The sequence below is a fragment of the Pithys albifrons genome, chromosome Z (assembly GCF_047495875.1).
Source record: "Pithys albifrons albifrons isolate INPA30051 chromosome Z, PitAlb_v1, whole genome shotgun sequence".
Taxonomy (NCBI): Eukaryota; Metazoa; Chordata; class Aves; order Passeriformes; family Thamnophilidae; genus Pithys; species Pithys albifrons.
In genome coordinates, this window is record NC_092497.1 from 41067777 (window position 1) to 41092919 (window position 25143).

Below are 25143 nucleotides of genomic sequence, written 5' to 3' on the forward strand. Positions count from 1 at the left end.
TGACACATGACCTTTCCTAACCTCAACACCATGAAGCCACCAAGCCATTTAGTGATTTGATAAATAACTGTGTCAGCACTCTAGCTGAAAGGTCTTTTTTTCTTGAACTGTGTCTCTTTTTTTCTCTCCCTCTCCTTCTTTGATGATTTTATTTTTCTGAATGACCTTTCATTTAATCACAAGAATAACTGGGGGCAAACTCTACATTGTAGTGTAACATGACATCTGTCTGCTGGCTCAGCTGGGCACTGCCAACATTGGAGGACATAGTTTTTCTTTCATGTGTGATTACAAGTCCTACATAGGTAAAAGAAAGCAGACTGAGAAACAGCAAGAACTCCTGTGATTCGAGTGAAAATAGTTGCTCTAATGATTGCCGCCCGGGCCTGTTCAAGACCAAGTGGGCCAGTTTAGTGAGGATCCTGGATTTATGTGGTTGGAGCTGGTGTGTTTCTGTCCAGTCTGAAGAAGGCAGGAGGCACTCTGGTAAATAGCAGACTGGCCAGTACACCTAGGATATGAGCAGGGAGAGAAGGTCAAACTGGGAACAGTAATGTGTCCTGGCACTTAAAAGAACTAGAAGTGCTCCTACAAAAACCTGTTCCAATGAAAGGGAATAATAAGTCTTAAAATGCTCCATCTGCATGCAAGAGAACAGTTGATTAGGTCAGATAAAAATTACTATCTTGTGAGAAATGAAGAAAGACTGATTTAATTTTCCTACGGAATACTCTTAAGTGCTTTATCTGCCTTTTCCTCTGAGAAGACAAATCTTTGCCCTAAAGTTGTTCCCTGATTTAGCACCTCTTATGCTACAACTTGCCTCTTTAGTAGAGCAGTTTCTTTGGCAAGAGGATGTATGCTGCCAGGTTTAAGATGGATATAGACTGCTCCAGTGTTAATGGCTGTATGACACAGGCTTGGAGTTGTTCCCCACCAGCTTAACAACACAGCAATGAAGTCTGTATTCTGAAAACACAGAGCACTCTGTTGCTAAAACAAATATCAAAACTAAGACACTAAATGTGTAGTTTCTGGGTAAGTTTTGTATTTGTGAAGAATTTCCTAAGAGCGTTTTTGGTCCGTGCAGAAAGTTCACATATTTCAATAGCTGAATGGCACCTTAAAGTTTTCTTTCTCTGTCTAGCTTCTATGGAAGTAAAGCAGAAACACAAAGGGTTTGACAGACTGAGACTGATGGAGCAAGGACCCTTGAGATGAGTGTACTGCCCCCAGGTCACTGCTAACCAAATCAGAGGTGCTTCCCCATGGTCACATTGCTGAACATGAAGAACTATGATTCAGGAACAAATTGCTAGTCTCCCCTTTTTTGATAAGAACAATGAACGGATGTGCACAGCAGTCTTCCAGATTCCTCATCAGTACCTCTATTTTTTTTCCATAATCTACACATTCACTGCCAAATACATCACCAGGAACTGGACATCTGACTCTTACCCAAATTTCATCCTTCCCATCTTGAAAACATCTGTTCCTTTTTCACCTGGCTGACGCTGGTGAGAACTCAAATTCCTTCTAATTTTCTGTGCCTTAATTTCTCTCCCAACTCTGCATGGATACATCTCTTAAGGAAAGAGACTGCTAGCTCAGCTTCATTCCTGTTGTTTTATTTGGTCCTCTTTATTGTAAAACTCTTGTCATCCATCAAACCCTATTCACAGTTGAAATCAACAACAAATAAAAGGAAACAAGTAAGTCAGCAGAGTGCTACACGGAAGTGGAGCTAGCATGCACAAAGACAGATGAAGAGCCAGTGAGCCCCAATAGTGCTGATGGAGCTGCCCTGCAGCTGTTCTGGTTGAGTTACTTCATCACTGCTGTACAGATGATTATAGATGTAAAATTTTAGCTGTGCCAGTGGCAGCAGGAACTGGTACAATCTGGGTCTTTAAAACATGTCCATGGATGTGAACATGCTTGATTTTTTTTTTTTTAATCTAAGGGTGCTTATAGAGTTGGCAAGTCCTTCCTACAAATCAAGTCTGAGGTCTATGCTATAGGAGATATGGCCTGTCAACAAATACAGTGTGGAGATGAAGTCTAGTCAGGCTTATGGGATTTATTTATTTTGTGAGATTTTTGGGAAATACGTAATTTGGTTTCTGTGTTAATTTCTAGGCGTCGGACTTCATAACTTTTTTTTCTAGTTAAATACATTTATTACAACTGCTTTGCTCTCTCCTTAATCTTTCATGTGTTGCCACATCAATGAGGAATATCACTTACAACTGGACAACTTAAGACCATATTGATGTCTTCCAAAGATGATGCAGAGTGCTAGTGATGACACAAGTGTGAATTAGCTAACCCATATCTCCATTTAGCATCCTAGTCACCAGACTGCCCTTTCTTGCTGGGTATAGGCAGCCCATACATCAGCACTTCATCAGAGAACAATAGTATGTATGGTTTTTAGTGAACTCATCCCTCTCTCCTCAACCACATTTGCAATTGGTTCAGATGTGGAATGATTCAATCTACATGATGAGACTGCTGAGTTGCACACAAGAAGTTTTTTGGAGGAAACTAAATCAGAAACTCTGCTGCAGGATCATATTCAGTACTTTTCAAACCTAGTGTAAACACAAATATTCTAACCAAGGACTACTCTTTCTGACACTGTGGCAACATCCATTCCAAACAATCTGACTAAATCTAGTTGTCATTAAATCCTGGAAATATTTATAATATAGATTTAGGGACTTCAGTGACAACTGTGCACATCCTCTGATCCACTCCTACAGCTATTAAGTAATGCAGAGGTGTCCATTCAAGGACAATATGCTGAAGGCTTCACAATTCCAAATACACTGCAGAAAAAGATACTCTGTAGCCTGGGTATGAAGGGAAGCTCTACTGAAATGGTAAAAAGAGGCACACAGCCCTATTTTGTATCTGTATTTGGACAGCAGGAAAGCACATAGGTGTCCTTAGACAAACACGGGTCCAGTATGCTAAAATGTCCTATAGATATACAACAAGAGAATCCTTTTGGCATGAATTAAGCTACTGGAGAGAGCAGAAGAGAGGAAAGAAAAAAAAAAGAAAGAGGGAGAGAAAAGAAGTCAAGACAATATAAACTAGCTGCTTTTTCTGCAGCATCAATTCCAAAGCAGCAATGCTCTATGGGAACCCCAGCAGAGATGAATGCAAAGAAGCGGGGGGATGGTCCTGTGTTAAAGTCACAGGAATAAAATTCTGATTTTATGGGCTTCTCCAAAGTGTGGAGAGCACAAGAAAAAAGGGTCTCAATTTCATCATTACGTACTCACGCTGGTTTTAATGCAGTTCTCAAACATTGCTGAGGGATACCTGTTGGCTCCGTGGACTACATGGACATTATCACTCAGTATGTGGGAAGAAGAAAGATCAGCTCCAAAGAACCTGTGCTGGAAAAACTTAAAAGCACTTACAGGATTTTGGCACATATGTTTCACTGGTACTTTTTAATATTCTTGCCTCAGAGCAAAAGATATCTATCTCAGGCTGCTACCAGCCAGTATTGTTAGAAAGAAAGATACAGGACTGTAGTGAGTGTCTCTACATATCTATAAGTAGACTACAGCTCAAGCTAGTACTGTTAACATGTGCCACTGTCCACTGGAGCAACAAATAAGCAAAGGGCATACCTGACACACAGATCCTTTTGCATAAGTAATCATAACACAACTGTCATGTATACATAAACAGTAGTGGGTTGAAGAGACATGCTCAGAATTACAGAGTGAAGTAGCAGCAGAGGGTATGAATAACCATTCTTGTATTGACCAAGGGCTGCAGAACCAATTCAAACTGTATTATTACATGAGACTTTTTTCAAATTTAGTAGGTATGCACAGTGCTGTGATAGCATATGGAACATTATTCAATGTATTCTTAGTGCAAATGTGTGCATTCAACAAAGCTACTGGAGATGATATACAAAGCCTTATACATCCTGTTCCTCTATACAGAAGATTGTGTAACCCCTATAATTTTATTTTGCACTTCAGAAAGTATTCACTGATTTAATCTGACTCTAATTCACCATTATCTATTGTAATTATTGCCATTGGTATGAAAATTCCAAAAGCAATCAAGCAGCTGTCTCTGGTTAGCTATCCTTAAACACGATTGTCCAAGAAGGTGAAATCAGTGGTTATGTTCTTACCTTCTTCAAACTTTAAGCTTGATGTAGAAATAAAAGTGCAGAGGTTCTTCCAGACAGGCCTGACAGGCTGCCCACACCATGGGCTGCTAGTTGTGCTTCTGACCTGACATCACCTGATAAGCAGTGGTAACTATTGCCTGGATGGCAAACAGCATTCATTAATTAGATGCTCTTAGAGTCCTAGATGCTTGTAGTTACCCTGCCCTTTGGATACACAGAAGAGATTAATGTCCTCTGGATTCTTCCCAAGCTGGGACAAGCTCATCCAGGGGATGGTGTGACCACAGGCACACCTTCAGCACAGCAACACAGGTGAGCAGAGATCAACCAGTGTCTGGGGAGCTCCCAGGGGATGATAAGGCTGGACCTGGCAGTCAGAGCCATCCCAACACTTCATCAGGGACCAAGGCAGCCCTGGCACTAGGTACCACTCTAGGGACAGGGATGACCACTGGGCAGTCTGAAATAGACTGTGTCCTTCCTGAGCCATGACACTGCGTCAAACACACTTGCATTTTATCCCAGAGGTGGCTGCCTCTCTGCAGCACACAGCACTGTCTTCATCTGGCAAAGATATTTGTCATTGTTTTTGTACCTTTTCTGCATTGTTTAACAACACTGATGAGATACTAGGCTGGTGACAGAGCACGGAGGGTAGAAAGGGATGCGAGAAAAGCAAGCTCTCAGCCACGTATATTCTCCCATTGGCAATAAATGTCTTTGGTTTTCTAGGTGCAGGAGGACTGGCTATGCTGCTGAGGGAGCCACAGGGACCATGCTCCTGTGAAAGTTCTGAAGCCAAGGAGCGTGCAGGGGTAAGTCTCCTCTCACTGTGTCCTGGGAGGTACAGGGATCTGCACTGTGCTAAATACCATTCTTGATGGTACCCCACACTCAGCGGAGCATGCCACATCTTCGGCTGCAAGGAGGCTGTCATGGTGGGAGTAGTTTGCACAGCAGACCCCATTCATGTGCACTGCATTCACTTGACTACCACGGGGCCTCTTTCTAAGTGTGTGAAAGTCCAGTGCAATGGTTCAGTTTAGGAGGAATTTCAATAAAACCAAATCTCTTGCAAGGCTTTGTTAAATAATCTTGGCAGTTTACAGACGATGGAATGAAACCAATGATCTATTCTTCCTCACTGTCAGTCAATCCCCCCCCATCTTCCCTTGCATGTTTTCCTCTTCTCAGGTTTCCCTGCAGTTACTGCTACCCAACCTCCTTTCAGATGCTGGACAGTTTTGTGCAAGCAATTTGTCTGCATGAGGAGGGCAAGTATTTGGAGAGCGTTGACCTCACCTGATAGCCAGGTGTGGTTGGGTGGCATGTGGAAACGCTGTTTTGCTGGCAAATCCATGATGGAAATATTCCTTTGTCATTCACACTGCAATGATGTGCAGCTATGTGTTTTTAACAGCAACAAAAGAATTTGTAAGATATTGAGAGTGGAAAGGCAGTGCAGGGACAAGTGACTTCCTGCAAGGCCAAGACATTCATCTTTAGGATAGCTGGTATTGCTAAGCATGAAGCAGTTTTTGTCTGAAGACAAAAACAACCATGTTAAAAACTAGAGGCCTCTCCTACTTTTTTATTGTAGATTGTACATTTTAAAATAAATATGCAAACAAAGTAGGCCATATTAATGCCTATTTCAATCTTCACACTTCTTTAAATTAAATTAAAATAGCTATCACGGCTGTCTCAGATAAGACTGATGAAGCATGTCTCATACATCTGCCATAAAAATAGAGTTGGGTTTTGGATGTTTTTTTAATTACAGTTACTTAAATTGAGCCCAAAAACTGTCCCTTTCTTAAGAGAAGCATTTAAAGATAAAAATGCAGCAAGTTTATTTCTTCTGGTCTATGAGTAAAAACTGATCTAAGCTCACATCAGCTAGTTTTAAGATTTTAAAGGCCATGATGAATAACCACCTGAAGCCACCATCTGCAAAATCTTTTCTATTAATGAGGAAAATGTAAACACAAAACATATTTTGATTTTTCTTACCATGTTTACTCGTTTCTCTTATTAGTTAAGAAAAAAATTAATTTCCTTAAACTCTAGGTTTCCCTCAGGTTTTAAGTGCTGATGAAATCCAAAAGGGGCTGGAATAAAATGATGTTTAAAAATATCAAAACAAAACAGATCTGCTAATAACAAGTATGAACCTGACTACATGCAGTTAACAATTTAGAATGGACAACATAGCACAAAATTTCACACTCCTGGCTATCAAAACCAGTGACCAAATTTAAGGTTAAATCTACATAAAGCAGCAAATTAGCATATCCTTGGGGATATCAGTCAATGAGAACCTACCTTTCTTTAGGGAAACAATTTACAACACAAGCAATAAAAGTAAGCTTCAAACTGATAATGCAAAGAAGTCAAAATTAAACTTTCATGTTATGGTTAAATCCGATGTTTAAACAATTCTGATTGCAACTGGAGCATGCACTTGCACAGGCATTCCCAGATGTTTTGCCCTGGTTGCTATCAGTGCTCTGCTCAATGTAGTATTTCTCTGTGGCAGCTCGTATTATGCAAGTAGGACCTCTAGGGCTGCTAGGAAAGCTCTGAGATAGAGCTTAACCAGTCTGTAACTTTCTCTGTCTTAAGCTAAGGTCATACATAAGGAAGAGGGGGGGAAGATGTTCAATGACTGTGGAATGCAATTTGTTTTAATAACAGAGTATTTCCAATGCTTGGGAGTTAACATACTGCAGAAAAATGTCTGACTTAGCATTGTTTTCTCCTTGGTTTCAGAAAAAGAGGTCTTGTTTTTTTAATAAAGACCCCCCACTAAAGGAGGAGGTTTAATGACAGAACTTTGTAAGAGGGAGGCTGACTCAGTGCTGCTGCTAATAGTGTGAGCAGAATCAGAAAATGCTAGAACAGGAAGGTCAGTAAAGTCCATGAGAATATCCTTACCTTCATGGATAGGAAATGACAAAGAGATTAATTTTTCTTTAACTAACATACTACCAATTTTTGAAAGGGGTGATCCTGGTGTTTGAGGCAAAGACTGTATGGAACAGCTGGATATAAACTCTTCCAAGCTTTCATTTGCCAAGAGAGACAAGTCCAAAAAGATTGTTGTTTCTACTGCCAAAGTGTCAAATGGGTAATGCTATTTTCATATAAGAAAACTAGAGATTTTAGATCAACTCTGAAAATAATCTATGCAGAGCTGTTTGCAATATTCTTTTGACAATATCAAGAGAAAGTAGTTTTGAAATTAATAGAAATAGGGAAGAGAATTCTTCATATCTCTGTAATTTTCAACATCCTACTTAGTCCATGGGAAGACCTGGTCTGTCATAAAGTTCTCTTCAACTTTAACAAACTATTAACAAAGAAGCAGTAAACTACACTTAGGTCCTGACTATGTTCTTGACTTTTTGGCTCAAGTCACTGGTGATTTGTGTAGCTTTTAATAAAGTGTAGGAAATTCTTACATTTAATAGGTAATGACATTCATGACCAATGAAGACAGGATATGGATCAGTAAACAAATGCTACACTTACAACATTCTCCCTCAGAAGAAGGGAAAAACATGGTCATCTGAAAAAGTCCCTCCACATAACATGCTCAGAAGTAGTCAAATGGGACCTGCTGTTGGATAAGGCAAAGTTTATGAATCATCTTGGAGGGGTTTCTTCCTTCTTTTCCAAATAGCAAAATGCTGCCTCTTCATTGTTGCATTTAAAACACCTTTTTAGAGTGCAGGCTCAGAATACCATGTACTTTATAACTGAGTCATTCTTGCGAGTTTTTCTCAAAAAGAAGGGTATGTGTGTGGGAGTAGTATAAACCGCAGCTGGATGTCTTTATTTTTCCACCATCATTGCTGCTGACTGGTAACAAGAAAGATGTATATATAAATACACTATTTGGCTTTTCTGCCATACTGCTGCACAGGAGATTGAGGGATTATCTTGGTGAACAACTTCTAATTTCAACAAAACCTTAAGGACCATAAGATCAGCAGCAGGCTGAAAGAATGCTGTTGTCTTGCAGTTAAAAGAATGCTACTATTTTGCTGTTATATTTTATCAGAGATAAAGAACTTTAATTTGCTTTTTTCATTGGTGTTATGAAATTATATCAACAAAGAACCTATGTGAGTCCAGAGATTTCTGGAAATATGCAGTAATTTCCCTGTGCAGCTGCAAAAAACCAAACCAAACAATAAAGCCCAAAACCAAACAAACAAACCCCACAAAGCAGATGAATGATAAACCCCTTTCCCTCGCCCTCCCTCTGTCCCTGTTGCCATAAATGAGTTGTGGATGAAAACTTTGCAGATAAGTCAAAACAACAGAGGTTTTGGAATTCTGAGCACTCCAGATCAGTTCATAATAGAAATGCTCCTTCTGCACAGTACATGTATCTGAAGATTATGAGGCCAGGTTGCAAAAGTCCCTGGTCATCTTTTAAAGTATAACCCTGCATGGCCTTACATCCCCTTCTTCCTGACCCTTCAGGGAGTTTCAGACATACCTTGCTGCTATGCCAGCCATGAAGGGGTGCTGCTGAAATTCAGAGACCTAGTATGCAGTAAAACACCAAGGGAAGGTACAAGGCAACTTCAAAGGCCAAAGTAGTTTGTTTTCTGCAGCTGATGCTTTCCCTAGTTGTCTCCTGCCAGCTCTCATCACTGCTTTCCCAGGCTGCACTCTCAATCCCTGGTACAGGCTGAGGCTCACCTCATGGTTAAGTCAGCAGAGCTGGGCCGGGTGACAGAGAGGAGGATACATCTGAATCACTGTACTGCATATTACAGCACATGGCTAAGAAGTCACTTCCAGTTATTTTTGCTCTCAAGTGCATCTGTGTATCATGATGGAGGCAGGCAGTATTGGTCGGAGAAACCAGAGATTCATCAGTCATTCAAAGTGATCAGAAACATTATGTTTGATCTCTGGCATTGTAATTTTATTTCTGTGAGTCTGCATGGAAACTCTCAAAGTAAAGAAACAAGACTGTCAAGCTTTGGCACACGTGTAAAATGTGACCTCCTACCTCCATACCCAAATACAAATAAGATTGCCTTCTCCAACAGTATGTTACTGGACTTTCATACTGTGTATATTTAATCAGCAGACCTATTACCACCTTCTCCTATCATCTTGTTATACCTTCATTTTGCCTGATTGCACTTCAGATGATCAGAAAACATAGTGAAGGTAAGACCTCGGGTTACTGCATGGACAGCCAGTCCTTCAGGCTGGCCATGGGTTTGGTCATTGTGCCTGTTCCCTTTCTAATTCAAGTAACGTGCACACATTTAGGAAAATGATACTGTTATTTGAGAGGAAAAAAACACATTCTATGTCATGAGACAAAGAATTTCTTCTTTGAAATTATTATCCACTACTTTGAAATACTATCCACTTGTCTCTGACTTTCTGAGAACCTTCAAGTAGTCTTAGTTTAATCAATCATTTCTAGTGTTGCCATCCACCCTGCAGCAGATGACACATTCCAGTTGGAGGCATTTAACACCATTGCAATAGTGCTGGAAGGAACAAGCATCCTGCCTTGAGTATAGGGAAGGCTTGGTAAAATGTGTTGAGAAGGCAGCTTAACTGCTGAGAATTTGTGCTTCAATGTGCAAAACTCAAAAGATTGAAAGGTAGTGAGAATTTGTAGGACCATTCATTAAGGCTGTAGCAACATAAAAGTGGAATTGTTAGGAGTACAGCAAGAGGGTCTTCCTGTTCTGTGTAGTAGGGATTTCAGTCAATGGAGGCTGATAGGGTTCCCCATGTAGGAGTAAAAGCAAAGGCAGAAGAATTTCTCTTCTCCATTATTGTCACAGCACATCTACACAATGCTCCAGGAAAAGACAGCTTGACAAAATGTGCCTTTCTGCATTCAGTTAATGTTTGGAACTGGAGCAAGCACTGCATTGGCTTTGCCTTGCCATTGAACGTACAAAATTTAAGAAAACTGACTTGTTTCTGATGCTGCTACTTGGGAGTTGAAAAAGTTAAGAACATTCCAATATAAGCAGATAAAGTTTAATTTTTTTTAATAGTTACAGAAGTAGCCTTGTGTAGTATTAGTTGTCAGGTTTTGACTCTTTTTTTTTTCTTGGTATAAAATTTTGTGTTACATCCTTTTCTGATCATCACACTTTCTTGCGCTAGACCCTGCCAGTTCCTCAGTTCTTTCAAAATCTATCTGCCCCTTACATACTCATTCTGAGAGTCTTTTTTGCAATGACTTCAACCTATTCTAATCCAGACTTCTGTCCCAGTTCCTACTTTCTACATAAATCCATGCAAGGTGTTTCAAAAACAGAACTTTCATTCTCTCTACCACTACATCTCTCCAGAAAATCTACAAAGGTCTCTTGAAAGCCTCAGAGTCCCTTCACATTTTGTCTCTGCTGCAAGTCCCAGGTTCTCACCTAGCTTATTTTCTGCTAATTGTTCTTGTTTGCTGACACTTTTACTTCAGTCTACCCTTCGTCTCCCAGAGTTGCTTATCTCCTTCTGTGATTTTTTTTTCCTGGGTTGACTCTGGCCCCGGTTTTTCCTCCAGGGGCAAATGTCTCTGCACCTTAACACTCATTATTGCTTGAATTTTGACAGCATCATGGGCCAGATAAGAAACCACTATGTTGGATGAGGTAAACTTATTAAAGAAAAGCCTGTTTCTAGTCAAGGTCTCAGTAAATACTTCCGATCCATCTAACAGCTGTGGCATAAAAAAATGCCAGCTCTTTCTTCCATCACAGTTTTGATAATTAATGACAGCAAAGAACTTCTGTGTTATCTTTGCCCTGGAATATATAGTTATAACTTAGTCTTTGCAAATACTCAGTGAAATATACTATGTTTGCGTGTTTATGTATAGATACTCAGACATTTCTGGACTGTAAATTTTGTGAATCAGCTACACAAACAACTTCAGTAACTCTACAGGACTATAGAGTGCAATTTATTTAAGCTGTTACAGGACAACACTGCTTTATTCTCTGCAGACAACTTTCTTTGTCTTGTCATTTCTGTTGTTCCAGTGTTAGTGGATAAACCCCCGCATCTGTTCCTCAGGAAGGACTTAATCCAAAGCTCAGTGAAAGCATTGGAAGAGTCTCCATCGGTCTTTGGATCAAGCTCTTTAGTTCACAAACAAGTGCTCTTTGTGAGAACATGCTATTCAATTATTGTATAGAAGAGTTACAGAGGTTCCCTATTTCTAAAATAATGACTGCTCTTTAAATATTTTTTGCTATGCCTGTTCAGTTGGAGGAACAATATGCATAATTGTGGAAGTACTGTAGTCCATGGTTATCTTGCCCCAGCAGTTGATATAAATGTTGAATATGTAATGCTGTGGCAACAAGTAGTGCTATATTTATATGGCTCTTCCTATGCACACAGTAATTAAAAAGTACATAGTGACACACTTCCTGGCCCTGAGGAAGATCAACTCAATCAGGCAAGCTAGACATGGGCAAGCTATCTCTCAGGATTGCTTGCCTTATGCTGATGTTATTGATGAAGCAGACTTGACAGAGAGATTTGTAGAATAAAAGAGGGATACTACTGAATGGGATTTTTTTTTCCTATGCTTAGAAAAAGCAGCAAACTGAAATGACTCACAAAGCCCACAACAGTGGAAAGAAACAGGAGCTATTGTGGAAGAGGGCACAAAGAGATAAAGATAAGGCAGGAGTAATCAAAGCAGAAACATTACCTGGAATAAGACTATAAAGAATTTTAAGTGAAATCTTCAGATTTGCAATGACTGCATTTTCCAGAAGAAGAGAGAGCCATGAGTCAGTTTTGCAGTGGTACCCTTGCAAGCTGCAATAAAATAGATTCTTTTTTCCTTACAATATCATAGGTACTGAACACTTCTTTGAACTTCTTGTGAAGGGGAGCTAACAGCTCCTCTGAAGAGAAGAGAACATGATGCCAGTGAAACTTGGTTGGTTTTGCAACTGCAGAACAGAGTAACTTCTTCATGTGGGTGTAGATTACACAGCTGCTCCAGGGTATTACTCCTGTGACAGAACTGCTTGCAGTAAAATACACTGCACAGTATGGTAAGTGCTGGCAGGGCTACTCACATAGTTTCTAAACTGATGATGACTAAAAGAGTTTATGGAGCCATTACTAAAGCATTACTCACTGGAGGAGTCACATTTGAGTCAATGAGGTTACTCATGTAGCTAGTTCTTGATAGAGATCTTGCCAAGCTATTCCACCACATAATAGATGTGTGTGTAAATGGGCCTGTTAGTCAGGTGAATAACTTCAAAACAGAATTTTAAACTTCATACTATGTATGAACTGTTACTATTTGAACTCCCTAACCACAGCTGATGTCTATTATGTTCTGCAAACTCCCACTAACTGGCAGTCCCTGTTCTAAAATTCATCAACTTGTACTGACAGATAAGGGAAAGTGACTTGCCTTGTTTCACATCACAAGTCAACAGCAATGCCAGGAATAGAACAGGGATCTCCAATCAGTTCTCTACCACCAGCTCCCTGCCTCTGTAATTCACAACAATTCATACCTGCACTGAATATAAAGCATTTATGAATGTGACCTTCAAACTTCCTACAGCTCTTCTGCTGACTGATGGATCTCTGCATTCATTAGTTTTATAAATGCACAGAGAATACACTGAAGTACCATTTTCATTTCACACACATTATTACAAGCTGGTGCATTCCCTCATCCAGCTCATCTGAATGTTATTCTGCAGTCAGAGAAATAACCAGAACCACAAGAAAAGGAAAATTAATCACAAAATTTCTGACAGCCATTCTAATACACTTAAAAATCTGCATCCCAAGCAAAACTCATTTTCCATATTCAGTAAAATCAGCGTGGAGGCTACCATATCAGCCATCACCTTTCAGAATTGCATTTTATTTTATAAATGTTATAAAAGTGCCTGGCATATTCAGCATCATTACGACACTATTTTCCTTCATTTCTTTACTCTGCATTGCTCTTGGCATCTTTGGGAGTTCAACAGAGAACAAGGATAGTGTGCTGGGCTGTAAAACAGCAACCTTAGAGAATTTCTAATAGGAAGATGTATCCCCTTTGAATTATTCTCCACTTGAAGGTTTACTGCATAACAATAAAAAAATCTGCCTCCCTGTAACGAGGCTCCCATATACTGACAAGGTCCCAAAGCAAAGACTCTGAGTAACTCCTGTGTCTCCTGGGTAAAGTAGGAGCATCAGATACAGATACAGCGTTGCTCTCATCTTTCGCTATTTCTCTCTCTTCTCCTCTCCTCCAAACATCTGTGTCTTTCCTTCTCTTTATCTCGCCATCCTGAGCTATCCTGTGTCTCCTCCTCTTCCTAAGTCCAGGCCCTCTTTATTTGCAGTGGTTCCATTCTCTTTCTGCCCATGGAAATGCATACATCTGTACAGGGACAGATTGTAAACTAGGTCAGCTTATATGGCAGGGATAAAAAGAGTGGAAATAAGAGCCTTTTTGGATAATAACAGGGTCTCACATAAGCACATGGCCCAGTTTGCAGAGATGTTGAGTGCCTGCCGCTACCACAGACTTCAGTGGCACTAGTCCTCATGTCCACAGGCTGCAAAAACAGGAAAACATCCTCAATTTTGCAATGCCCTGCAAGCAGAAGTTCAGATACATGGTTGCACTTCCTTGAGGTTTTCCAAGACATCACACTAATCTCAGGATCTGTTTTTGTTGATCTTTCCTACATGCTCAGCACAGTCTTGGAATGTAAATTGGTCAGTCATTGGAGTAGGAATGATGTAATACTGGGGATAATACCTTTTCAGTTCACAGGCATATAAAGAAGGCCTGAAATAGTATGACAGGTGAGAAATTGTCATTTGAGTGTTAAAAATAACTATTTTTCTTGACAAATACTAGGTTAATGCATCTATTTTTATACTCTTCCTCCTTTCAGAGTTTTTAGGACAATACCAACTAATCCTGCAATCCATTATTTAGGTAAAGGTATTTTAACTTCATAGTAAAAATAAGGGAAGGCTGGACTGTAGCAAAGATCAGTTCCTCCTTCCCCCTACCTAAAGCTCTCTGTAATGCTGTAAAAAATTACAGAGAATTAGCAAACCACATCTTTAAAATAAAACTTTTATCCATAATTTTCTTCTGTTGTTGTAACCACTGAAAATACAAATTGGAAGCAATAGGCAAAACTTACTAAAATATAGACACTGAATTTACATTTGATTTCCTCTGAGGTGTATTAGACTTGTGCTACCTAATTAAAACTAAGTAAACACATCCCTCTCATAAGGAAAAGAAAAAAATTCAACTAGTATCAGTCTCATTTATGATACTGCTTTATCTAATGGAAGCAAATCTGTGTTGCAGTCATACAGTTCAGTCCAATCCTATATGAGGCCAGTAAGCAGGAAAGGGACAGAGAGTAGTTGTTGGAACAAAAATGTAGAGGGGTGTGAACCCAAGAAAAGGGGCTCTGAAATTCCCCCTTTGGCAGTATAACATTGTTGCTATGAGTACCACAGATTTCTCTCCACAATCCTGTTTTGCCAGTCTCCAAAACTTGAGGCCTTTGGAAAGCATGAGACTGCACCATGCTTATTTTAATTATGATGTTGAGGCTTGGAAGGGGACCTTTTTGCATGGTTCTGGAGGTTTCCACATATAAAAAAAGGCTAATTTATTTCCTTCTTTCTAGCAGCTGAAGTTTCTAAAAGCCAAACATAGTCAGACCTGTGAAACATACAAAAGGGATGCTATCCCCCATGCTCTTCTTCCTCTCTCTCTCCTCCACAGCCCCATATTGCCACTTGGATGGCATACCTGTCTGTGGGACTACAGACTTAGAGCTGCTGTGTAGGGCACACGCAGTGATGCATGTCCATGCATCCTTTGCGCTGTGCCTGCCCTCTGCACGAACAGGCTAAAGGGGGATATACTGTTCTACTAGCACATGTCCTGCAATGTATCCTAGAAGGACAAAGAGTAGGAGTCCTGTCTTTAGGCAGGTAACTGAATCGCAGACATTACTGGGAACATTCCTAGACGGTACAGGTGAAACACCTCTGTTCAGAATTGGTCTCCCTTCTTCATTCCTGTGCCCCATGCTAGTAGCAAGTAAAAAATGTGTATTAAAAAATCCCATCTATGACTCAGAGAATTTACAACAAAGTATGAAAGAGAGAGAACATATGGCTGCCAATAGGGAGAATGGCACCATTCCCCATGTCAAAGATCATGTCTACCATGATCTTGTGTGCTTTCAGACACGTGTATTTGCAAAGAGGGCCGTGGCCAGATCTGGTTGATTATTAGGATAGCTTCTTACTTAGATTACTAGCACCAGTACACAGGTCTGCACTTATCTATGTATGCCTCACTTTTCTTTTACCACTAGCTTTTATTGTAAGACTTTTTCACTGTCACGGCGTTCAGGTAGCAATGGATAAGCATCTGTGTCCTTGAGTTCTCACTAGAGAATGCAGCAGCTGAATTATCAATAGTTGCATGTAACCTCCCATTTAAAACATTGGCACCTGAAAGCGGAGGGTAGAAAATCTGATACTAAACTTCACTACAGACTCTAGTGGCCTAGAGGTTTGCAAGCCTCATTCCTGTACTGCCCAAATACAGAGACGCTAATTGGGTGAGAACTAAAGGACAACTGGTTTAATGCAATCTATCTGATAAGAGTCAAGATTGCTGCTGTAAAGTCCTGCTTTAAACAAACCTTCTGGAGGTCTCTGAAAGGGTCAACAAAAATGTGGATAAGGATGATCTAATTTCCATATCAGTCCAGGTTTCTAAAGGAATCTTGGCAAAGGCTTTTAAGGAGACTAAGCAGCAACAAGAGGAAGGCCTTGGTATAGCTCAGTATTTGCTTAGATGATAAAATTCAAAGTACAGGAATAAATCACCAGTTCTCACAATGGAGGGAGGCACTGGATGGTGTAGAGTTCTGCAAGGGTCAGTGCTGTGAGGTGTGCTGCTCAATGTTCTCATACTTTACCTGGGAATGGAGTCAAATATCAAAGTTCATCAGTGGTATTCATTTGTCAGTAGAAAGAGGAAAGACTGTGAAGAAATACACAAGGACATTAGGAGACTGAATGGGCAATAAAAGAAATCCAGTATAGCTAAATGTGAAATAATGCACATGGAGAAAGTCATTAAAATGGTGGGCTCTGGGCTGGCATGAGTATACTCTCAGGGTGGTAACAGGCAGTACCATAGAAACATCACCTCCTGTGGTCAAAAGTTCCTCATAAAATATAATCAAGAAAAAAACATCATTGTGCCACTGTATAAATCCATGGTTTGCTCACATCTTAAATACTGTGTATTTCTTAAATTCAAATTAAGACCTTTTAGATCAGGAGCAAACTCAAGAGGGCACCAAGGATGGTAAGAGGTACAGAACAGTCTATGAACAAAAGCCCCCACGAGCAATGTAGAACTCTTCAGCCAGGAAAAGTAATGATGTAAAATGATTACAGTGAAGGTCTTCAAACCGATGACTGCTCAAAGAGAGGGTTAGCTGTTCCTCATCTCCAGCACAGGAGCTCAGAGGATGATTAGGTTCATATTGAGACCAAAAATAACAGACAGGGCTTCTTCACAGGAAGGCTGGTAGACATCAATGGGAATACTTGCAACCATATTTAAGGGGACATTGAAGAAGTTCACAGCAGCTTCACTACCTACTAAAAATGGGAGGTGGAGGGGTGCGGTGGGGGTGGGAAGCCGCCAAACCACACCAATAAGCCGGGGGAGCGGGGAACGGATGATCAAACGAAACAAAAAGGGGGAAAAAAAAACCACCCCGCCACCCGCGGTTTGGAAAACTCCCGGAGCTACCGGCGCCCAAGAGGTCCCGCCCCGCCCTGCGCACTCTCCGGAGGCCGCTTCCCGCCGCGGCTCGGCCCCCCGGGACTCGGCTCCCTCCCCTGCCGCCCGCCGCGGGCATCCGTAACAGGAGAGGCTGCGGCCGCAGGGTAACCCGAGCGCGGCGGGCGGGGGGCGTGGGGGCGGCCGCGGAGCCTCCGCACGCAGCGCATCGCCCCGCGGGCCGGCACGGGCGGGACGAGACGGGACGGACGGGACGCGACGAGGAGGGGCGGGACGAGGCAGCCGGCGGCTTTGCCCCCCTCTTTTGGCGTCGACGAAGGGGGCGGGCGGGGAAGGGAGTGGGGGAGGAGGAAGAGGAGGAGGAGGAAGGGGGACCCGACGTGCCGGGGCTGCGCGCGGAGCTGGCCGCGCACGCTGCGAGCTGGAGGAGCGGGAGCGGTTTGCATAGGTACCTCCGTGCGCGAGGATGCGCGTGTCTGTGCGGCCGTCTGTCTGCCTGTGTGTCTGTGCGTCCTGTGTGTATGTGTGTGAGCGTGGCTCCCGAGTGCGAAGGGAAGGGAGGCGACGGTGGCTGCGGCTCCGGCAAGTTGGCCCTCGGCGGGTTACGGGCGGGAGAGGGGAGAGGGCGACAGGCAAAGCGAGGAGGAGGAGGTAACGGGATGTTGGCAGGGATGCGATGAGTGGCAGGGGGAAGGCGAGGAGGGAAGATGGAAATGCAGGGAGGGAGAGACGAGGAGAGGAAGGGAGAATGCAGATGCGCGGAGGGGAAGAGCCAGGAGGGAAGAGGGGATGCTGGAGCGGGAGATTCCTGCCCTTGCCACTGCCAGCATCGCGAGGTATGCCCGCCCGCGGGAGCCCCCACGCGTGCACACTCCCCTGGGGCGGGAGGGGCTGTATGGATCGGGGGTCGGGTACAGAGAGCTGGGTCTGTGCGTGCATCCCCCCCGGTGTCCGCAGGTGGAGGGTCGGCTGTGCCGCCGCCTCGACCGCGGTCTGGGGCTCCCGGGGTTGCGGCCGCTGTGCGCGGGAGACGGCCAGGCTGAGAGGATGGAGGGGGGACGTGGAGGGGATTCGTCAAGATCCTGAGAAACCTGTGACGTAATTACGTTTTAATCGGCATGTTTTTTTCATGACCATCTCAATTTTTTCTGGACTCCCCGTTTTAAACAGAAAATCTCCCGTGTCTTTGTTCCAAGTATTTCTATTTTTAGATTCCTCAGTAACTGCAGTGTATGAGTTTTAAATATTTTATTTCTTTTTTATTTGGCCTCTGCTGAGGACCACTGCAGTGGTCCTCAAAACTTCTCACATGCTGGTGTCTCTTCCAAAAAAGTTAGTGAAATTATTACTGAGATGGGTAGGCAGCCAGCTATTGTGGGTATCAGTGTGTGAGTTCCTGATAACATTAATCATTATACATAAAGAGCAATCATTATACTGAAGTTTGGGGTTTATCTTAAGATGAATTGCCTGTCAGCTCCCAGAAGATGTACGTTAGGGCAGTAAAAACCAGCCTAATGTTAGAAGAGATAGAGCATATTCCCCAGTTGTGATTTTACCAGTGAAATAAATGTGTTATTTTATTATAAGCAGTGATTAACAGTTCAGTGTTGTAGTGATAGTCTCTTATTTTAGCATTGTCTCATTGCTCTGGTATGTCAATTTGTATTCATGCTGTGTAAGTGTTTTGCAGAGGTTTTGCCTATCTGGCAGGGATTTATTTCACTTTCAGAATTATATTTTCTGGACTCAGCAGCCTCAGGAACTCAAAGGTGGTGTATATCTATATCTATATCTATATATATGTATCTCAATATATATCTCAATACCTGTTGTAGTGCACAACTTCTTTTTTTCCCAAGAAATGCCAGTTACTTCATGTATTTTAGATCATAGCTTTTATGTCTCTGTGCACACAAGAGGGTTGAAGTTACAGCTGAAATTGTGTTACACTGTAAGTATTTCTGAGCAGTCAGTACTGAGTGTGTTCTATCAATTTATCATTTTCTATCTGAATGCCATTCGATTTGCAGCCCTGCAATAGCCTCTGCCAAAGTAAGTTTTCACAACCGTAAGTTGTTACATACTGATACTGGCTTTAGACAACATACATTGTGCTTCTGTGTTAGTTTCCCAGTAGCAGTCCAAAGAGTATAGGTCCCAGGTGAGCTCTTAAGTAAATTAAGCCATATTTATAGGTATCTGGCAACAGTGGCAGGAAGACATAGCTTTTGTGGTAACTGATGGTTATTTCCCTTCACAGTGGATGTGCAGCTTTTGTAAGAAGGAGTGTTGACTCAGCCAGAGCTTTGTCTAAATGAAGAATATAGGAGTGTATGACTTAGAGAGTGAAAAGTACACCCAGCAGAATCCTGAGCAGATTGATACATACTTTTGATCATAAGATAATTTAATTCATGCCTGGCTTGTCTAGTCTAAACTGAAAAAATCACTTTTACTACTAGAAACACCTGCTGATTTAGCAACTGCTATTGATACTCCATTTGTAGTAAGTCAAGAGCTACATAATGCAACCTCTAGAACTGTCCCTATAATTACTATTCACAGTGTGATTTTTTTTCTCTTGTTGATGTGCTGCTGTACTGATTCTCAGGCAGTTCTGACTTCAGCTGACCAGCCATTAGTACCCCTTTTAAAAAATGAAAAGTTTTGGGAGCTGTGTTTCCTAGCAGTCTGTGCTAAAGGGGGTACATAGGGATTCACAGGTGTACCGTGTTGCCCGGCTGGCTGAAGTCGATCTTAAACTTTGTGCTACTGTGATACAGCTTTTCATTGCATGCCTCCTGTTTTTAGGTTGATGGTTTGTATTTGTTTCTGTTCCAAAACTTAATGAAAGTTCCCTAGGAAATTCTGGACTCATAATTCACTGAGGAAAAGTTCTTTCCAGTACTCCTACTCAGTAGAAGTTGATATGGATAGTCTTGGCATTCAAATTATGGGGAGGAAAAAGGTACTCTGTTTATTTATGATGATGCTGGCTTACCCTGAATATTGCATTGGTCCTGCAGGGTATGTTCTTTAATTGACTGCTGACCTAGACCACTAGAGTATAGCTCTATAAAATCATGTTTAATTTTCAAACACAGCATCAGCACTGAATGAATGCCAGCAAATGCAGTTATATCTATTAATTTATGTAGTTTACTTTAAGCCGTGTGCCAAAAGGTGCTCATTTTCATCTGTATCTCCAAAAGGTTATGTCCGCTTAACTAATAGTAAGACTTTGGCTTATGTTGCTCCAGTAAATAAGTATTCCTAATCAGTCTGTTTCATCCTTGTGAAGGATAAACTCTAATTACTTATGGCAAAATGAATATAGTTGAGCATGGTCTCTGTACTCTGTGAACTGTCCTGTCCTGGTTTCACTTGCTGCTAAGAATCTTTTTCACAGTACTGCTTGATGGAGGGGGACCTGGAAAATATTTCTGTGGTTTGATCTTCAGTGAAGAAGTTAACCTTGCAGTCTTCCTCTCTCCTGGGGCAGGTCAAAGAGAGAGGGTTTCCATCTCAGCCATCTGAAAATGAGAAAGATCCAGTTGGAGTTGGTAACGTTGACTGTTGGTGTGTTCTAAGAAAGGTGAAAGGTTTTTCTAGAATCAGTTATTTCAGATTGGGAAGGGGTCTTTTTAAAGAACATGTTGGTAACTTGCCATTGTAGCCATTGCAGTTGACTGCAGAAGTCTAGATGTTGACTAAAATGGCATCTCAGGGGCCTTCCAATATTGTTTTCTGTCGTCTAGTAAGAGTCATGCTAAATCAGTACTGAAACGTGTACAAAGCTTTAAAAAATGTGCTTTGCTTGCAATAACTTCATGAGACCAAAAATGTATCTCGTTTCATCCTGAAAAACAAGTCTGAATCTTCAGTGCAGAAGTTTACAACCTCTAAAACAGAACTCTTTTTCTGCTTCTTTTTTCCTTCTCTACATTAGAAGATATTCAGGGCTTTTTTTACAATTTTCACTCAAACACTGTGTTGGAACTGTAATTTAAGGTGTTACTGAAAGCTTATTTCCCAGATAATCACAATCACAGTACTTGGTTGCTCTGGTATGACAGAACTAACAGAAAAGAGGATACATTTTTCATACTAAAATTCTGGGTTATCAGCACAAATTGTGGGCTTATTTTGGTAATGAACAATCTTCAGTAAACCATTAAAACTATAAAACTATAAATCATGCCATCCTTAACTTTATGTATCATTTGACTTAAGTTTATAATTAATGAGAATTCAAAGTTCAGTTTTTGTGGATTTGATGATAGTAAGATGCAGCATTTACAGGAGAAAGCAGAACTGTAGAGTAGTTCCTCAGAAATGTGTAAGAAGTCTCAAATATTGCATTGCTTAATGTGAGACTTAGATGCAATGTGCTGTGAAAGTGAGAGTTTTCCCTAGGTATTTCACTAGCAGAGATATTTTTTTATTTAATCCCTTCTAATAACAGAGGAAAACAATACTGCATTTAAAAAGAATCCAGTTCCCTTCAAAACATATATGCATCTTTAGAAAGTTTAGGAATATTGTTTTAAAAGACACGCACAATCAGGGAAAACTTTTAATATGTGCTACTGAATGACAAAAGCACATGCTGTTCATTTTGCAATTTTCTTTCCATCTTTGTCTAATTGACTGAAGAGATAACCCATGGGGAAAGGATGCTTCCAAAGATCTGGATTTTCTTACCCAGAATATCTTGATTCTACTGATTTCTTTTGTAGCTCTGTGTGTCATAATTTCCCTATTCTCCAATTTTCCTGGTGTTAAAAGGGAAAAAGAGCAGAAAATTGCTAAATTCACATTGTTGTATGTGCTTTAGAAGGGATGAGTTCTCCTTGTTTTACCAGATTTATTCTACTTTTTAAATGTTTTTATAAAGTCTTTTCATGTAATTTATGCATGAATCAGGAAAACTTTTTAAAGATGTAGTGGGTACAGGGAAAGGTGCCTTATATCCATCTCATTTATTCCCTCTCTGGGAGCTATACTTCACCACTTTAACAGAATAGTGAGAAAAACTACTGCCTGCCGTTGCTAGTTGCAAAATACCTTTAAACTGGTGACACATCAGGATTGTACTGTCTTAAACACACACACACAAAACAAACAACCAAACAAAACTAACCCAGCAAACAAATAAACACCACCAGAACCACAAACCCCACTGCTTCAATCACTCAGTAACTAAGTGTGACTGTTGACTGGGCCTGGGTGCAAATGCAAATATACATGAGTACATATTCAGCTTCCTTCATAACAGTTCATCTCAGGAACTGATATTTGACATCAGAGATGTTATTGTTTTAACTGTTAAATCCAAGAATTTAAGTGGACATCTTGTGCCTCATTGCCTGGAACAGTGACACCAGCATTGTTTGAGTTGAGCTTAATAACAGCCATGGTTTTTTCCCCAGCACTCCAGGGAAAAATACAATTCCATCTGTATACGTTGTTGGAGTGGCCCATTTTTGTGTCTCGTTAAATGTGGGGCAAGTTTAGTAGTGGCAGTTGAGAATAATTCCTTATCAGGATTGCTATTACATAACACAGATCTACCCAGCTTTGGAAAATTTCACTTTTAAGAAGTTCTTTCTTTTAAAATTACTCTTCTTGGGCAGGCTTCAGGAAGATAGCAGAATAGAAATAGGAACCAGGGGAAATGTACACCTATATTAGCATCCTTCATGAAACTCAACTGGCAAACTAATTAAATCAGTATAAATCTATTAATAAAGCTTGCAGTTTTCACACAAGTAAAGAAAAGATTATTTTTGTTAAAGTAGGTGAGGTTTAACCAGCAGTTTTTCTACAGACCTTTTGCCTCTCTAGTTATTTTGTATCAGGAATGTGTTGCAGTGCTCCTGTGGTGTTGTAAGAAAGACAATGTGAAGCCAGTCTCAGATCTTTAAATGTTATTCTATCACCTTTCTCAGAAATAGGTCATTTATTTCCAATTTTAGAGTTCCCTATTAGCTGATACGCTGCCCCAAGAGTGAGCACAAGAACAGGTTTTTGCTGGCAATGCTCCTGAGAATCTACGTGTTGGTATAGGAACTACTATCGATAAACCCACAGAGTCACTTAACCTGATTTTAAAACAAGTACATCCAAGGTGAACAAATTTTGAGGCTTTTGCTATGATTTGATGTTTTCAAGATGTGTTTTACTGTCACAGCTTGGTCTCACCAAGCAGAGGATGACTGTGGCCAGAGTGTAAAGGAAAGTCAGGGGTGTGAGGAGAAAATGCCACCACAAAAGTGCACATACTTTTGGGTCTAGACACTGTGTTGTTTCAACTGTTTACAATGCATGGCTGGGACAGGGACACACCAGGGCATGTTCCCAGCAGCATTGTTCTGTTGTGGCTTGGCTGAGCTTGGCAGAGCCAGGGGACTGATCCAGTCCTTGATTTTTCCTTGCCCATGCCGCTGGTTGCAGCTGGTTTTCAGAAAAAAAATTGAGCTGAAGATGTGGTCTGACTTTACAGTGTATTTTCAGTAATTTCATAGAATCATAGATTAATTTAGGTTGGAAAAGGCCCTTAAGATCATCAGCTCTAAAACTACGACAGTTCTGCATTTTTCTGTTGTGAAAGCCCTGGATTTCTGAACACACTGATTCACTCTATCAACTATTTTGGTCACTTAGTCAAATGTACGGAGTAGCACAGAAGAACCTGTGCTGGCATTAGGAGCTGTTGTTTCATCTTATCGGTGCCTGAGCCTGTCCTGCATCTGTTTGATGTTGCCAGTTTCCATGATGCTACCCATCATTATCTTTGGCCTGCTTAAAAACTTTAGTTTCACATACACTGTCCTGGTTCAACTACTGACTTTGTTTAATTTAAAAATGTCAAACCGAGACATGTTAGCTTCCTTTACACATCTTCTTGCCAATGAAAGCTTGTTCTTCCTCTCTGATTCTCAAGTTCATTTGAGTCTCCTCTGAGTACCTGGTGAACAGCAGCTCTCAGGAAGCAGAGCAGCAGCCAAACTTTGAAATTTGGGGTTCTTTAGAACTTTGATTATTCCACCTAAAATGTTTTAAAAAAGGAGCCAGCATAGACTGAAGAAGTGCTTGTTCACTTTCTGAAAATAGCATTTTTCATGGGCTCTCTCAACACCCCTATCCTGTTGCCTGTTTGACTTTCCAGAGGGATATATTTGTCAGGTCCAGGTTTATGCTCATTGTGGTGTATGAAATATGTTTATCAGCTTGGTTAATGAGAGCAGAAGTAGCATGGTACAGCAGCTCAGAAAGCATATAGACAGATTTCTAGGGAATAGTTCTCACTTTCAATTAAAAATACCTTTTAATTAGTTGACATTTTTGACCAGGATATATTTTAAGCCTTACACTTCTCAAAAAATCTTTTTCCATCCAATTAATTTAGAGATGGCAGTAGACACCTCAGGTAATTTTGAAATTTCTAGGAGCATCAGCCTTGGGGGAAAAAAATCACGCTTAGAATTGTCACTGGAAAGCTGACAACAGCTATTGGTACATTTAGACAGTCCTGGAGCCAGTTTGGGACACTATTAGCACATAATCAGGACTGTCGAGAATTTGAGTGGCAGTTAATTGCACAGAATTTTTGCTGATTTCTTGGAGCTGGGTGCTGCCAGTCAGTGTCACAGTTGGATCCCAAATAGTATTCAGAGATTGAGTGAAACTAAACCAGATTTTTGGAGTCAGGTGTGCTGCAAAGAAGAACCTGCAATAGAAATAATGTTTCTTGTAGAAATGTTTATTGCTCATGTCATTGTGTCAGATGTCGTCAAATGCCCTCTGCTGTGAATAAAAAGGTCTTAGGCCATTCTGCCCATCATTCATTCCCCAGGCCTCTCCATTGTTCAGGGATTTCATCTGTATAGCAGCAACAGTTCAACAGCAGCATTGCTTTATTCTTCTCTGCTTCTTGTGGGATATGTGGGAAACTCAGAAGTTCAGCTCTCAGGCATGTCTTGCCTACTGTTCTTGTTGACTCTGGCAAGTCAGTGTATCCTGCTGGCCTGGGTAAAGGACATGACTTTGCTATGACTTCGCTGGATAAGGTTTGTATTAAACCATCCTCTGCTGGAAACCTTTTTTCTTTCTGGGAGAA

At 41.0% G+C, this 25143-nt stretch overlaps 1 protein-coding gene across 4 annotated transcripts in view; it reads left to right on the plus strand.

Moving 5' to 3' along the window:
* Positions 1-25143, plus strand: part of PALM2AKAP2 (PALM2 and AKAP2 fusion) — a 281930-nt gene that overhangs the window by 166942 nt on the left and 89845 nt on the right. For 2 of the 4 annotated variants that reach the window (XM_071579901.1, XM_071579902.1), the window contains one exon: positions 4904-4986. In XM_071579901.1, coding sequence (XP_071436002.1) covers positions 4904-4986 — 83 coding nt within the window. Of the gene's footprint in view, positions 1-4903; positions 4987-17088; positions 17165-17382; positions 17467-25143 lie in introns of those variants that run through there. The other 2 variants (XM_071579904.1, XM_071579903.1) reach the window with 2 other exon arrangements.